This window comes from Artemia franciscana, chromosome 5 (genome assembly GCF_032884065.1).
Source record: "Artemia franciscana chromosome 5, ASM3288406v1, whole genome shotgun sequence".
Classification (NCBI taxonomy): Eukaryota; Metazoa; Arthropoda; class Branchiopoda; order Anostraca; family Artemiidae; genus Artemia; species Artemia franciscana.
This window is the reverse complement of record NC_088867.1, coordinates 5,673,213-5,686,820: the sequence shown is the minus strand read 5'-3', so window position 1 is coordinate 5,686,820 and position 13,608 is coordinate 5,673,213. Positions and strand designations below refer to the sequence as shown.

General features: G+C 32.1%; 1 protein-coding gene across 1 annotated transcript in view; it reads left to right on the top strand.

The window, feature by feature from the left end:
- LOC136026924 (capon-like protein) overlaps positions 1-9,706 on the top strand; it is a 235,660-nt gene extending 225,954 nt beyond the window's left edge. The window contains exon 10 of the mRNA XM_065703771.1: positions 7,332-9,706. Within this exon, the coding sequence (XP_065559843.1) occupies positions 7,332-7,535 (204 nt within the window). The 3' untranslated portion in view covers positions 7,536-9,706. The remainder of the gene's footprint in view (positions 1-7,331) is intronic.
- The last annotated feature ends 3,902 nt before the right edge of the window (positions 9,707-13,608 follow it).

Below are 13,608 nucleotides of genomic sequence, written 5' to 3'. Positions count from 1 at the left end.
AATTGAGCATCTAAGCCAACAACTAAAAAAAAAGAATTTTGTCTTTATCCGCTACATTTATCATCAAAACCAGTTCTGTTCGAATGAGAGGGCTCATTCGAACGCAAATTAAAAGTTTTAGTGCCTTTTTAAGTGACCAAAAAAGTTTTTCATGGGGAGGGAAGTTTTCGGGGGGGGGGGCAAATTTTTCAAGAACAATTTTTCACTGGCGAAATTTGCCAGAATTCCTATGCGTGATTCTTCTTGCCTTTTGCTTTATCTTTGTTGATTCAATTTTACGCGTGAAGATGTTAAGGGTAAGTGTCCGGGGTAAATTTTCACCAGGATTGAATTGTCTAGAGCAGCGGTTCTCAAACTTATTTTGACACTGTACCTTTTTTTTACCCACAAGATATTTTAGGTACCCCTTCTCAGTTACCAGTACTAAGTAAACTATAGCTAATATATAAACAAAATTGCCAGTCCTAGAGTTAAATGTTTTTTTTTGTTGGCTGGCCATGCACCCCCTAAAAAATTTTGCGTATCCCTTCTCATTTACCGGTACTAATTAAACTGTAGCTAAAATATAAATAAAATTGCTAGTCCTAGAGTTAAAGGGTTGTTTTATTTTTTCGTTGGCTGGCCGTGTCCCCCTTAAAGATGTTTGCGTCCCCCCAAGGGGTACGCGTACCACATTTTGAGAACCGCTGGTCTAGAGAATAAATCAGTCAGGAGGAAGTTTTTTTCCATGGAGGTGTAGCCAGATTTCCTGGCATTATTTAAAAAATAATCAGAAATTAAATAAAAAAACAAGTTTTTCAACAAAAAAAGTAAGGAGCAGCATTAAAACTTAAAACAAACAGAAATTATTACGTGTATAAGGGGGCTACTCCTCCGCAACACCTCGCTCTTTACGCTAAAGTTTGAATTATTTCCCAATTCTTTAAGAATGACTCCTGAAACACTATGTTCTTTTAATTATAATAAGAAGAAGCTTTTTTTTAAAGTACTAATAAATTTTAGCGTAAAGAACGCGGTGTTGAGGAGGAGCAACCCCCCTCATATACATAATAATTTTTGTTCGTTCTAAGTTTTAATCTTGCTCCTTACTTTCAGATAAAAAAAAATTGTTTTCTTGTTTTTTTTTTGTTTTTTTTTAATCGGATCTATTGCTTATAGGTAACACAATTGAAGTCTGGCCAAATTATGTAATTGCATTTAAGGGTACTTTACGAAAAATACGCATAATTAGACTTGAAGAATCCGTCAAAGTTAAATGACTACAAGTTACTATGAAGAAAAATCCGTAAATTTGAAGAAACTATTTAAGGTCTAATACTGACAAGCTTGACATCTTTTGAGGTTTCGTATCTCATATATTTTTAACATCCCAGATTTCGGTAACTGGCAAATTTTCTACTTTTGAGCGATATTAATTTCAAACTTACCTTAACCGATAAAGCCTCCCATTGAATATTCGTTCTAACGCATTTTGCTAAACGAGGTAGATCAGAAGCCCCTAGTACACATCCAATCCTTTATTCACTTTAGATATTTAGTTGCATCTATTTATTCATTTGTCTGAAGGAATAGATGCATCTATGTAGCCTTTGCTTGAAGGAATGAAGAGAAGGTTTTGATGCAATAGTCCTGTCAAAGAGCTAGCTCAGAGAAGAAATGTCATTTATGTTTAGAATCGTCTTTTGATAGTGGCATATTATCTATGGCATTTATGCCAAAAAAAACGTTGCTTAGTTTACGCCATATCAGGTGCGTGCGAATGGGAGGTATTTTGTACATGAACACCCTGCCCAAAGTGAAATTTTAGTTATACTATTTTTTCCAATTAGTTATATTAATCTATAAATTGTTATTTGAAATTTAATTCAACTACAGAAGAGAGAATAATTAGGACTTTTTTCCCAAGCCAGTGAACCAACAAAACCCATTTGAATATTTCGGCCCTATATCTAAGGGCCGTCTTCAGGAAACAAAATAATAAACAATAAAACACTTACAATAAAAGTTCTCGGTTAAAAATCCATTTTTTTAAATAGCCTTGGCATAATTACTTTTTAACGAAAAGTTCAGCCAAGACTGTGTGACAAAAGCTAACATTTTACAAGCTAAAAAGGTTCATTCATTTCACTAGCTGTTCTTATTAAAAATTGGAATAATTTCTTATTGCGATATTTGCCTTCTCTGCAGCTAATCTTGTAGTTCTTTTGTAGTTTAATCATATATTTCATGTAATTAGCAGATTTATTTTAGGGGTTTTAAGAGGTTTCGTGCTCCCCTGAATTTTCAGCTCCTCCTCTAGGAAACTTGTTCTTGTCTACTTGGCAATATTGTTGGAAATACGCTTAGATCCGTATCAAAGATATTTTTTCCTCCTTGTGTAGTCATGCGATGACGGATGTTCGTAATAATTCAATATCCGCCAGTTCTCCTGTCAAAGCTAATTTTTAGAATATCCATCTGTTCTTCATATTATGATCAAAAAATTGATATCTAAGATGAACCTTGGAAAATTAAAACTTCCCAAGAGTTGTGCTTAAAAACCCGTATGGAATAATAATTTCTATTGCAGCTTTTCATTTCCCTAGTCAAATAAGATGCTATTGCAAATAACACAACAACAATACCTCTCAAAAGTGAAAGAAGCCTAGGTCACTGGTATGTGCGCATGTCCCTTGCTATCAGGGCCGGGTTTGCAGCTTCGGCCCTCCTAGGTCCAAGGGTTTTTGCCACTCCGTTTTTGCAAAATGTTTGGGGAAATCCCAAAAATTCGGGGAAAATGGAAGCACTGAACAGGTCACAGCTGATGAGCCAAAAGTAATGCAAGAGAGAGGTGATGCCAAACTCTCAGCTGCCATTCTTGGGGAACACCAGACAGTTTATAAGTGGCCATGGAGTTCCTATGTTAAAATCAATTTTCTGTGAATAGGCAGCGCTGTGGTGGAGTGAACCTGGCGCATTGACGATAAATGATATCAGTCTAGTTCTTATTAAGAAAAAAATACTAAGTGATAATTCATTGCGTCCCCTGATGTAGCGCGCCCCTAGGCCCGGGCCTACTGGGCATATTGGTAAATTCAGGCCTGCTTGCCATCTCTGTAAATGTCAAACTTTTTGCTTGATTTTTCTTATAAATACAGATTTTAGCCTATTTCACTAACTTTATATTCTAAAAGTAAAGTAAGGATTTGTTGTTTTCAAATTTGATGCATCATTACATTTTAAGCAAATTAGCAATACTTTAACACCTTTAAATGAATCCTTTTAGTGCCCAGAAAAATTTTAACTCAGGACACAATTTTTTATTATTTCGTGCTGATGAGGCAGCTTAAGATTCCTTTGTAGCTCCCTCATAACCATGGTCCTAGTAAAGAGAATTTTTTTGAAGACCCTCCATTTCTCATAAAATAGGTCTAGAGGAACATTTATTCAAAAGTCGTGACATCGAATCCCAGGCTGATTTCTCATTCAGTAGTTCCAGAAAAGAGGTTACTTAGAGTAAAAGTCTCTCCATTGTCTCTGAAGATGTGCAGAAGTAAAATTTAGAGATGTTGAAATTTGCCTCTGTGGTCAATCTGAGAATTATCCCTTCAGTACGTTCTGTTTCATTGTGAATCCCCGAAATAAAAAGACTACGTATTTTAGTGTTTATAAATAAACCAAAGTTTTATTCTATGGCGTGTTTCCTCAGCATCGATACCTATTTTCCACCGAGCATTAGCAGAGGATAGAATCGAAAGCCGTATTTGCGTCTATCTTTGGTGAAATTCGGGTCGTGGAGAAAAATTCTCGTGGGGTTTTAACATCCCTAAAACTGTATTAGTTTGATGAAGACAACGCACCCTGTCTCATCTATTGACAATCTTCCTATGGAGATTTAATCAGTGGCGGTGCCAGATCTTTTTGGACCCTGTGCAGTATCAATTTATTGGACCCCAATGGCTATTACCACAAACCAAAGAATTGCCACTGTGTCATTTATTTAATTAAATCTTATTGTGTAGGGGTTTATGTGATTTTAGGGTAATTTTTCACCATGCAGCATGGGGGATCGTTCTGTACAGTGTTTCCATGCTGCACAGAGATGGCAGAATCTTGCACGTTTAAGTTATGGCTACACTGAGTGGCAAGGCTCCTGGCGGAATCGGGCCCTGTGTGGTATCATAGGTCGCACATACCTAACGCCGCCACTGCCAACATCCCTGCCAGCCATATGATATTCTTCTTTGTTTTTTACAGAAATATAAAGGGTATAATTCATCCTGTAAGTGTAAATAAAAAAATGGAAAGCCTTTCTAATTGTTAAGAAGCTGGGATTTTTCTCTAGAATTGCTGAAAAATTCTAATTTTTATTATTATTATTAAATTCATTACGAAAAGTAATAAATATGAAAATTATTGATTTCAAAAATTATAAATAATTGCTAAAAAAAAACATTTTTGAGAAGATTCTACGTAACCTGAAAATCTGGTAATTATATAACTACAGGTAATTATATAATTATATAAAAAGGGATAACCATCAAGTATCTGGCACTCTGGAAGGCTTCGTTACTTCGTCTTTCTAAATATTGAAATATGTTGTAGCAGATCATGTGATGCCTATGATGTAAGCCTTTTAAGGTGACATTTGCATATTATCCAGTTTTTGTTGAGCAATTGATTACTCAATAGGTCTATTTACATATAGTAATGGTCACCAATCCTTTTTTATGTTTACAAAGTTGATTTATTCGTATTTATTTTTCCTGCCTCTATGCCAAGTGAAGTGGTCGAACTCTTGAAGTATTTCATAACCGACAATGGAATGATGTTTCAGACTGATTAGCCTTTCATCCATAAAGCTGAATTTGAATATTTTTGGGTGTTTCAGTACAATCCTTAATCTGAATAGCCAATTTCCAATTTGTTTCATCAAAGACTTTTACTTACTTAGACTTAGATTCTTCGACGTCTAGTGGCGTATAAGGCTGTAATGGTTGAAACCTCCACGTCGGATATTCCTCAACCACAGTCCTCATTGAGGAATGATTGTAGAAATGTTGCCTCAACCTCAAGGGATCGACCAATAACGATCCGTTGTCTACCAGTCTTCACTAAAGCCTTCTAAAACTGTTAAAGCTTGCAAGTTTCTAAACTTTCTAGAGGTTTCCTTCTGAAACTTCTAAACCTCTTCGTGGGAACCACGAGGAATCTGGAGTTGTGGCAAGAGTATGTTTACCACTTTACCAAAGACGAATGTATGTTTGAAAAAAAATTTAGATTCAGAAGAAAATACTAGATTCATTAGATACGATGAATTATAATCTAATGAATATTATAGATTATAATAGATTATAAAATTGTGAATCTTTAGCTTCTTTCGGAGCTAAACGAGATATTTTTATCACAAATTCCAAAAAAAAAGATACCAAAATATATTAATTATATGATTTTGTTTCAAATTTAGTTCTTGACTACTATTTTAAAGCCATTTGTTTGCAAAATCCGAAATTTCTTGCACTTCCGCATATTTCAATATTTTGAAGTATCGCATTCATATTTTGAAATACGCTAAATATATTACAATTATGTATTAAATACTGAAATATTTCGGTATTTTAACTTCGGCATTTTTAGACAAATTGTTGTCTACTAGGACTTTGCGGGGGAGGTCTAACTTGTTGAGCTTGGATAAGCTACAAAGATCATTTAAAAGCTTCAAAATATTTTAGCGGGGGGTTCAAAATAGGCTTCTTTGTAAATACGATGTAAAATACGAAATGTTTTGTAAAATAAATAAAATAATTGAAAATAATATAAAATTATAAAATAAATACGAAATCCTTTGTAAAATAAATAAAATAATATAAAATAATATTATAAAATACGAAGTCTTTTGTAAAATAAATAAAATAATATAAAATATAATAATATAAAATAATAAAATAAAATACGAAATCGTCATAATTTGGATCGTTCTACTTTCAATTTGCTTCAAGTTTCAAATATAATTTTTAATTATTATGTTTAGGTTATCTTTAAAAGTTTGATATTTTACTCTCTAGAATTAGTTACACCTGTTAGTTTTACTAGTTATCACTAAAACACGGTGATAAACTTTAATGACCTATTGTCCATTTTATTACAGCACTCTAATCCAAAATGATGGGTCATTCGCGATGGGAAACTTGAACTCTAATCAATTTCTAGTCTCGATTTTATTTATTACACCGAAAAAAGATATAATTGAGTTGTCCCACAGCCAAACTAAATATAAAATAATATAAATTTATTACATGAACAAGATAATATAGGAAAAACATTGCTATACGCGAAAAATAAAACAGCCACCAGATGTCTAACAAGAATTGTGGCAATCAGTCAGGTAATAGAGAAGCAGACCGGTTTTGCCTGACTCAAACACCTTAGAAAACCTGGTGGAAGGAGTGCAAGGAGCTAGTAAAAGAATGTGCTGTCTGTTGTTTATGATAAATTAATAAAATTTATGAATCAATCAGACATTTTCTATGCCGAAACATAGCTTGGAAACCATAAAAAATGATAATATTGAAATAAAAAGCAACAACAAAAATAAGAAAATAAGAAAATATCTAACCTTAAGTTAGATATTTTTTCAAAGTGCAGCTGATTTACTAAAGCATTAAAATTAAAAACAATACAGTTTAATTTAAATTCAACTTACATTTAGGCAATATAGAAAAGATTTATAACTCAAGACTTTGGAAGAACCCAGTTATTGAACTCTCTCAGACAGATCTGTTGAATGAACTGCAAGTTATTATTTTGTTCTGTATAAATATGTTAGTTTTAATTTTAATGCTTTAGTATTTCTGCTGATGACGATCGCTGCATATGTGGTCGATATATCCAGACTTTTACATCTGTTTTCACTGTCTAATAAATGGACTGATCCCAATTTGAATGTTTATTCGTTCGCAAAATAACAAAAAACAAAGGCGAAAAAAAAATATGTTCACAATGCTTCGTGAAATTACTGACATTCAAATAATGCGATTAAATGACTCGCATAAAAAGACTGTTAAAAATTTGAGTTTCTTCTAATAAACTTTCAAATCAGATTCAGATATATTAATGCAAGCTGAATCTTTTCCGGGGTGTTTTTTTATACCGATGTTTCTGATTTATTTTAACTTGCCCAATTTTTCCATCAAAGTCACAATAATAAAGAGCAATGTGCGTTAGATAGTGAAAGTCTTGACAGAAAAGGATTCGCCATTACTCTCAAAACAAAAAAATAAAAATTCAAAACATGCTCTCATTTTAAACGTTTTTCAATACAATATGCTGTTCTAATAATATTTTTCTTTTAGATCAACTCAGAACTGAAGGTTATAGAGTGGTTACAGATCCAGAAAACCGATTCGTCTCGGTATGAAAGTGGATTTGTTGAAGAACCCTTTACTGGCACCGATTTCGATGTTGTTGAAGAACCTGAGATTGTTGATTCAAGCAAGTCATTTGGGACAAAATGGAGGAAATTCTTTCAACGCAACAGCCCTCGTAGATCAATATAAGTTTTATGTTGTTTATACACATTTTATTTTTTACTTAAGAGCATTTTATACTAGAGTTTTGTCTTTTTAATTGCTGCTAAGTGTTAGAAGAGCCATGTGCGGAGGAGAACCCTTTCTCCTCCGATTGAAAATACACAGTGATATGTTCTGTCTGAGAGTTTTCGAAAAAGCAAAGCGCAAAATATCTCTTTCTACTATTTGTGACCTGAAAACCAAATTGTCTTACTGCTCGAAACCTCATTCCAAGAAAAACGTGATTACATATTTTCAACTTTCTATCTCGAACGCTCCTTGTCCAGTTAATAAAATTGTATCAACTGTTTTTTCGGCTATTAGTGATGGTGAAGATAAATAAGTAGGACTAGATAATTTCACACGTAGGACAACTTTGCGCTCAGGAAAAGTCCTCATATTCAGATTAGCTTAAAACTAAATTTTTGTTGCTAAGCAACAGAGTCTCTATATAGAGCATTTGAAAGAACGGTAAAATTCTGTCGATCGGCAGAAGATATCTAAAATCTGGTTTCTCATGGAATAGGAATTTCGAGAAATATTACCCAAAAATTCTAAAACTAAGTGTTTACCCCTTCGAATATTTTTAGACAAGCAGTATTAATATGACTATTATGATTGTGACTATTATGAACTATATGATTGTTGGGAAAATAATATTTTTTTTTAATAATATTATTCTTATTTGAATTTTAGTTTAAATGTTGATATTTAGTATAGAACGCATTCAGTGCTTGTTGAATCCGTTAGAAGAGGGGAGGGGGTAAATTCTTATTGGTTATGAAATTTCAGATTAAGGGATACACAACCCTATGTAGAATGTAGTTATATGTAGCAATTTAGTAAAACCAAGAGTTTGTTTGTGAAAAATATTGTTCCTCAAAAACGTTTATATCTAAAAAAATATTCGATTGTGGTAGCTTTAATTGACCTGTTTCTCTAAGCTCATGGCAAATCCTTTTTATTTCTAAATTTCCCTAAAGTGTGTAAAAGATTTGTTAGAAGAACTGAAATATTGAATTTTGTTGCTAAGAAATTCTCTCATTAAAACTCAGCATAGAAACACATAAATAAATGTTATGAGTTCTAAGCAATAAAATTTATTACAATTCGTATGTGAAAATAAGACGAAACTGTTGTTTTCTTTTCTGGGCTAAAAAAGAAATCTGGAGTGGAAAATATAACTCCTAATTATTTTATCCAGAACTTCAAATTTGTATTTACGATCATTGGAACACGGATCCAAACTTATAGAAGAAGTCATTCCATTTATAGGAGTATCTTAACATTATATGTAGCTTATAAGAATGGAAACCGGCGCTAAACAATATCAACGCCATCTAGGGCGACACTTGGCATTTTTCTAAGCTTTTTAGTCGTTTTCTTTCAAGAACTAAGATTAAATACTTATTACTACGCTATTTTAACCAATTACACTAATTAGATTAATTATTTTTATTATTTCACTGGAAAAAATATCAAGTGTCGCCAAGTGCTAGATGGCACTGATAGTTTTTTATTGTCAACATTGGAGCCAGTTCCCATTCTTATAAGTTACCCATATTCTTTGGTATTATTTAAAATAAAGGATATAGCATGTTTTCAATATAAGCGCAATTTTATTTTTATTATTCTGTTAATTAAAAATTTTATTTTTTTGCTGTAGAAATAGTTATATATATAATTATATTGAAGAGTTATTTAGCAAATGTAGAATTGCTTTCACCCAAGGGTCCCAAACCTAAAAACAAAAGCATTTTGTGTATCTAAGCTTTCAAATATAAAAATTAGTGGGTCCTTTTCTATGGTTCTCTTAGAATAAAAACTGTTTCCTAGAAACTTCTAGGAAACAAAACTCCCCCTATTTTGGAAAGTTCTTGAACTAGGAGAATGAAACCTTTGGAACTAGGTTAAATATAACTGGCTTCGTCCACTTTTCTTAGACTCTATGAATTATCAAGGCAGTTCCTTGGATTTGAACTGGGTTCTTGTAGTGTAGTTAGAAATAAAGATAAAATGTGGTGAATTTAGACAGTTTTATTATTTTTTTATATAATATTTTGTTACATACTGTGTGATTTTACGCTCCTTTATGTGTCATTGCGATTCCTTTCATGTTTATCAAGTTGTATATTTTATCAATAAACCTATTTAATTGATTTATGACTTCTGTCTGTTTGAACTTTTTGATCAAGAAACTTTTTTTAGTTGATTGAAAATGTGGTCTTAAGCAGGGTCGAAATTAGCAGTGATAATAAAAGGCATGTGATAGCCTATATTACTCTTTTCCCAATTCCTGATTGGCGTATATAGCTGAAATAATTTAGTTAATCGACACAGTTAGTTGTTTTTGTCCTCAAATTAATATTTGTGATGAAGATATTTCTTTGATGAAGATTGATAGAGTTGGTCCTTTTTATATTTAGTTTACTTGTGATTGTGCGTCAATATGCAATCTGATGTATGTTTGATATGTAACTCTGATTTCAATATATCGAGGGGCTGGGCTGCGGTTCGTTTTGCTTGGGGAGTCTACAGCTAGAAACAAATATGTTATGATATGTTATGTGCTCTAGTTCCTGTTTAAGGAACATAGCTGAAAGCACTTAGTTAATCAGTGAAATTAGTTGTTTTTTACCTTATTTTAATTCCTGTAATTTTGCACAAATATATGTGTGAACTGTAGTCATATATTTGTAGTCATCACTTTTTGGGCGGAGTAAAGGGGGGACTTTTATTTGTTTGGGATGTGCATTGCTGAAATGAATCAGTGAAACAAGCAGCGTCTATAATATAGTATAATATTAATATATAATGTCTATAATATAATATAAGTGATAATCCAAATTCCCGATTAGCGTGCATAGCTGAAAGAATTTTGTTAATCGATGAAGTTGCTATTTTTTTTGCCTTACTTTGATTTTTGTTATGATGATAGTTCTTTGATGAAAATAGTGTGTCTATTTGTGGGGTATATTAGATGTGTAACTCTAGTTTTTATATGCATCATGCAGTAACGAAAGTACATAACGTGAAAATGTAGTTATACCCATAGGCACCACTACGCAACACTTTGCGTGTGAGAATATTTGATATGTAATTTTCATTCCAACATGTGTCGTGCAACATCATATTTACACGCATTTCATGATCAGCAATTTCGCTGCAATCCATGATCAGTCAATAATTTGTTTGCAAAAGGAGAAAACATGTTTTACCTGTTGGCTAGCTATTTTTACCGACTGAAATTGAAATTTGCATCAATATTTTAATTAAAATATTATTTTATTAAATTTAGTTATAATTTTAATCAAATAATATCTATTGAAATTTACCATAATGGAGAACTTGATTAACATTGCAAAAATATCTGCAAATTTGTAGGAATAGTGGTAACATCGTGGAGCTTTGCAAATAAATAGTCATTCAATACTTTTCCAGTCTTGCTAACACAATAGGAGGAAGAAGATGTCACTCTCACCCCTGTTCCTTTGATACATACCACCTGGGGCTGAGGTTACAAGACACTTGGTTTTGAAATTATTTTATTACAGAATATTTTGAGAGTAATATGATAAAACTTAGAAAAATATCCTATTCCCAATCAGGACCAGAAATAACCCCAAATTTTAATTATGCCTATTGCTACCCGTCACTGTTTTCACTATGTATTCTGGGAATGCAAATGTTATTGTACTTCTAATACATGTTGTTGTTTCGCAAAATTTTAAGTACATTGCGTGACTTCTATATTTATTAAATTGTATATGTTTGGCAATAAACCAATTTTATTTAGTTACAAAATTAATTCCTTTTTTTAGAAGCTAGGACTTCCGGTTTTTTTCCAGGAATAGTATTGAAGATTCATAAATGGAGCATTATTTACGCATGTTTTGCTAGCATCATCTGACACTGGTATGGTGAAAATTAAGTATACAATAAATCCTAGAGCAAAGCTTAAAAACTTACGAAACTTAAACTTTCAGTTTATATATTGACTTTTATATTGACAAAAAAAAATGATGTTTCTGAAAAAGTGTACGCTTCAGGTAGACATCATTGATATAACTTCAAATTAACCTTGTGAAAATTAATTAAAACTTATGCTTCCATTAAAAATTAAAGAAAAAATCAAATTTACACAGAAACAAGATTAAGCTCTCCAAAATATCACGTACTTCCGGAAGATTTGATTCAATAAACCTAAAATCAGCAGGGTGAAAATTAAGCGTCAAAACCCATCTGAAGTTAGGCTTATTTTTTATTGAGTTATTAATTAAAATAAAATTTCCTACTTCTGGTTACTATTTTGACCTTACAAAGCCACTCCTATACCAACTTGCATTAAGAAGCAAGACAGTAAGAATTGAAAACACCCCCTCCCACCCCCGAAAATTTAAAGTCTGTTTCTTCATACTTGCGTGGTCATTGACATGCCAAAGAGTATGGGTAACTTATAACAATAGAAACTGGCACTAGTTTCAAAGAAAAAAAAATTACCAGCGTCATCTATTTCTCTAGGCGTTTTTAGTGCAATAATAAGGAAAAAATTGTGTAGTTTGTGTAATTAGCCAAATTGGTTTAGTAATAAGTGCCTGATTTCAGTTCCAGAAAACAAGCCAAGAAAAGTGAAAAGCTACATGAAATTTGTTACTTTTGCTCCCACAAATAGAGTATCAGTTAGATTTATGTATCAGGACAAATATGGAGTTAATTAACTTTAACGCTTAGATTTCAAACAGTGCACCAGACTAACACTATACTAAAATTTACATAACACTCCTTCATTTGAAACGGCTGGATTATTTTTATAAAATTGGTAGATCATATTTTAATTCTTCAAATTCTGTTTTTTTTACTTTTTAGAAATTTTCTATGTGCATGGAATATGTTCTTTTATGCATGATTAATAATCTAAGGGTTTATTAATAAAGTATTTACTACTTTACTTAAAAAGTAACAGTACCATCATCATGAAAGTAATAGAATATCTATAAAAAAACATCATTCTTTTCGCTCAGGAAGCTATATATCATCACAATTCCCCTAAAAAATTATGAAGAAATGAAAAAATATCAAAACTAATATTCAACAAAAAACCACTCCTAAATAGTTCTTTGAATAAATGGGATCATCAATAATCTTAGCATAACCTTTTAACTATTTTATTTTTTGATACCTCTACATGCAACAGAGAAAATGCAAACGTGAAGAAATACCTTTAGGCACACGGAGATCAACAGCCCCCGTGTAGTGTGGGATTGTATAGTAGACCCAAAACACAAAAAATTACCAATATAAATCCTAATTTTACTTTTGGTTACAACTTGACATTGAAAAAACTCTATCCAAATAGGAAGCTAATTTTGAATTTTCATATGAAATCTAATTCCTCCTTTAAATTACCATATTTAATTAATCGAACTAAAGTTCCTCAACGGTAAGAGAGTTAATAAGCAACTTGAAGACAGAAAGATGAAATTCATGTTTGAGCCCCGTGGGTTTGGAAAATTTTAATGGACGTTGGAATTTCTTTATGTAAAACGAATTTTGTATTTGTAATCTAGTTCCTTGTCTATTAATTTTTGCTTAATTTTGATAATCCCACCATTAATTAGAATCCTATTTGCAAACTAACCCTAAGTACCATAAAGGTTTCAAGACAAGCCGGGTCTTAACTGAAATAAGTGCCAGTGACGAGTATTTAGTGGAAAGCAAAACTGGCCTTTAAACCATTTAGTACAAATCCTATTTGCAAACTAACCCTAAGTACCATAAAGGTTTCAAGACAAGCCGGGTCTTAACTGAAATAAGTGCCAGTGACGAGTATTTAGTGGAAAGCAAAACTGGCCTTTAAACCATCTGGTAAAAACTATAATGGATATCGACTGGAAAAGCAAGCTACTTGAAAACTGATCCTACTTCCAGTGAGTTAATCAAGTCATCTCAAGAAATAGGTATTAGTAATTGGAATTCAGTCATGATTTTGCAAGATTTTGAGAAATATTATCCATTTCATTGAATTAATTATTTACAAAATAAAGAAAACAGTGCAATTTTA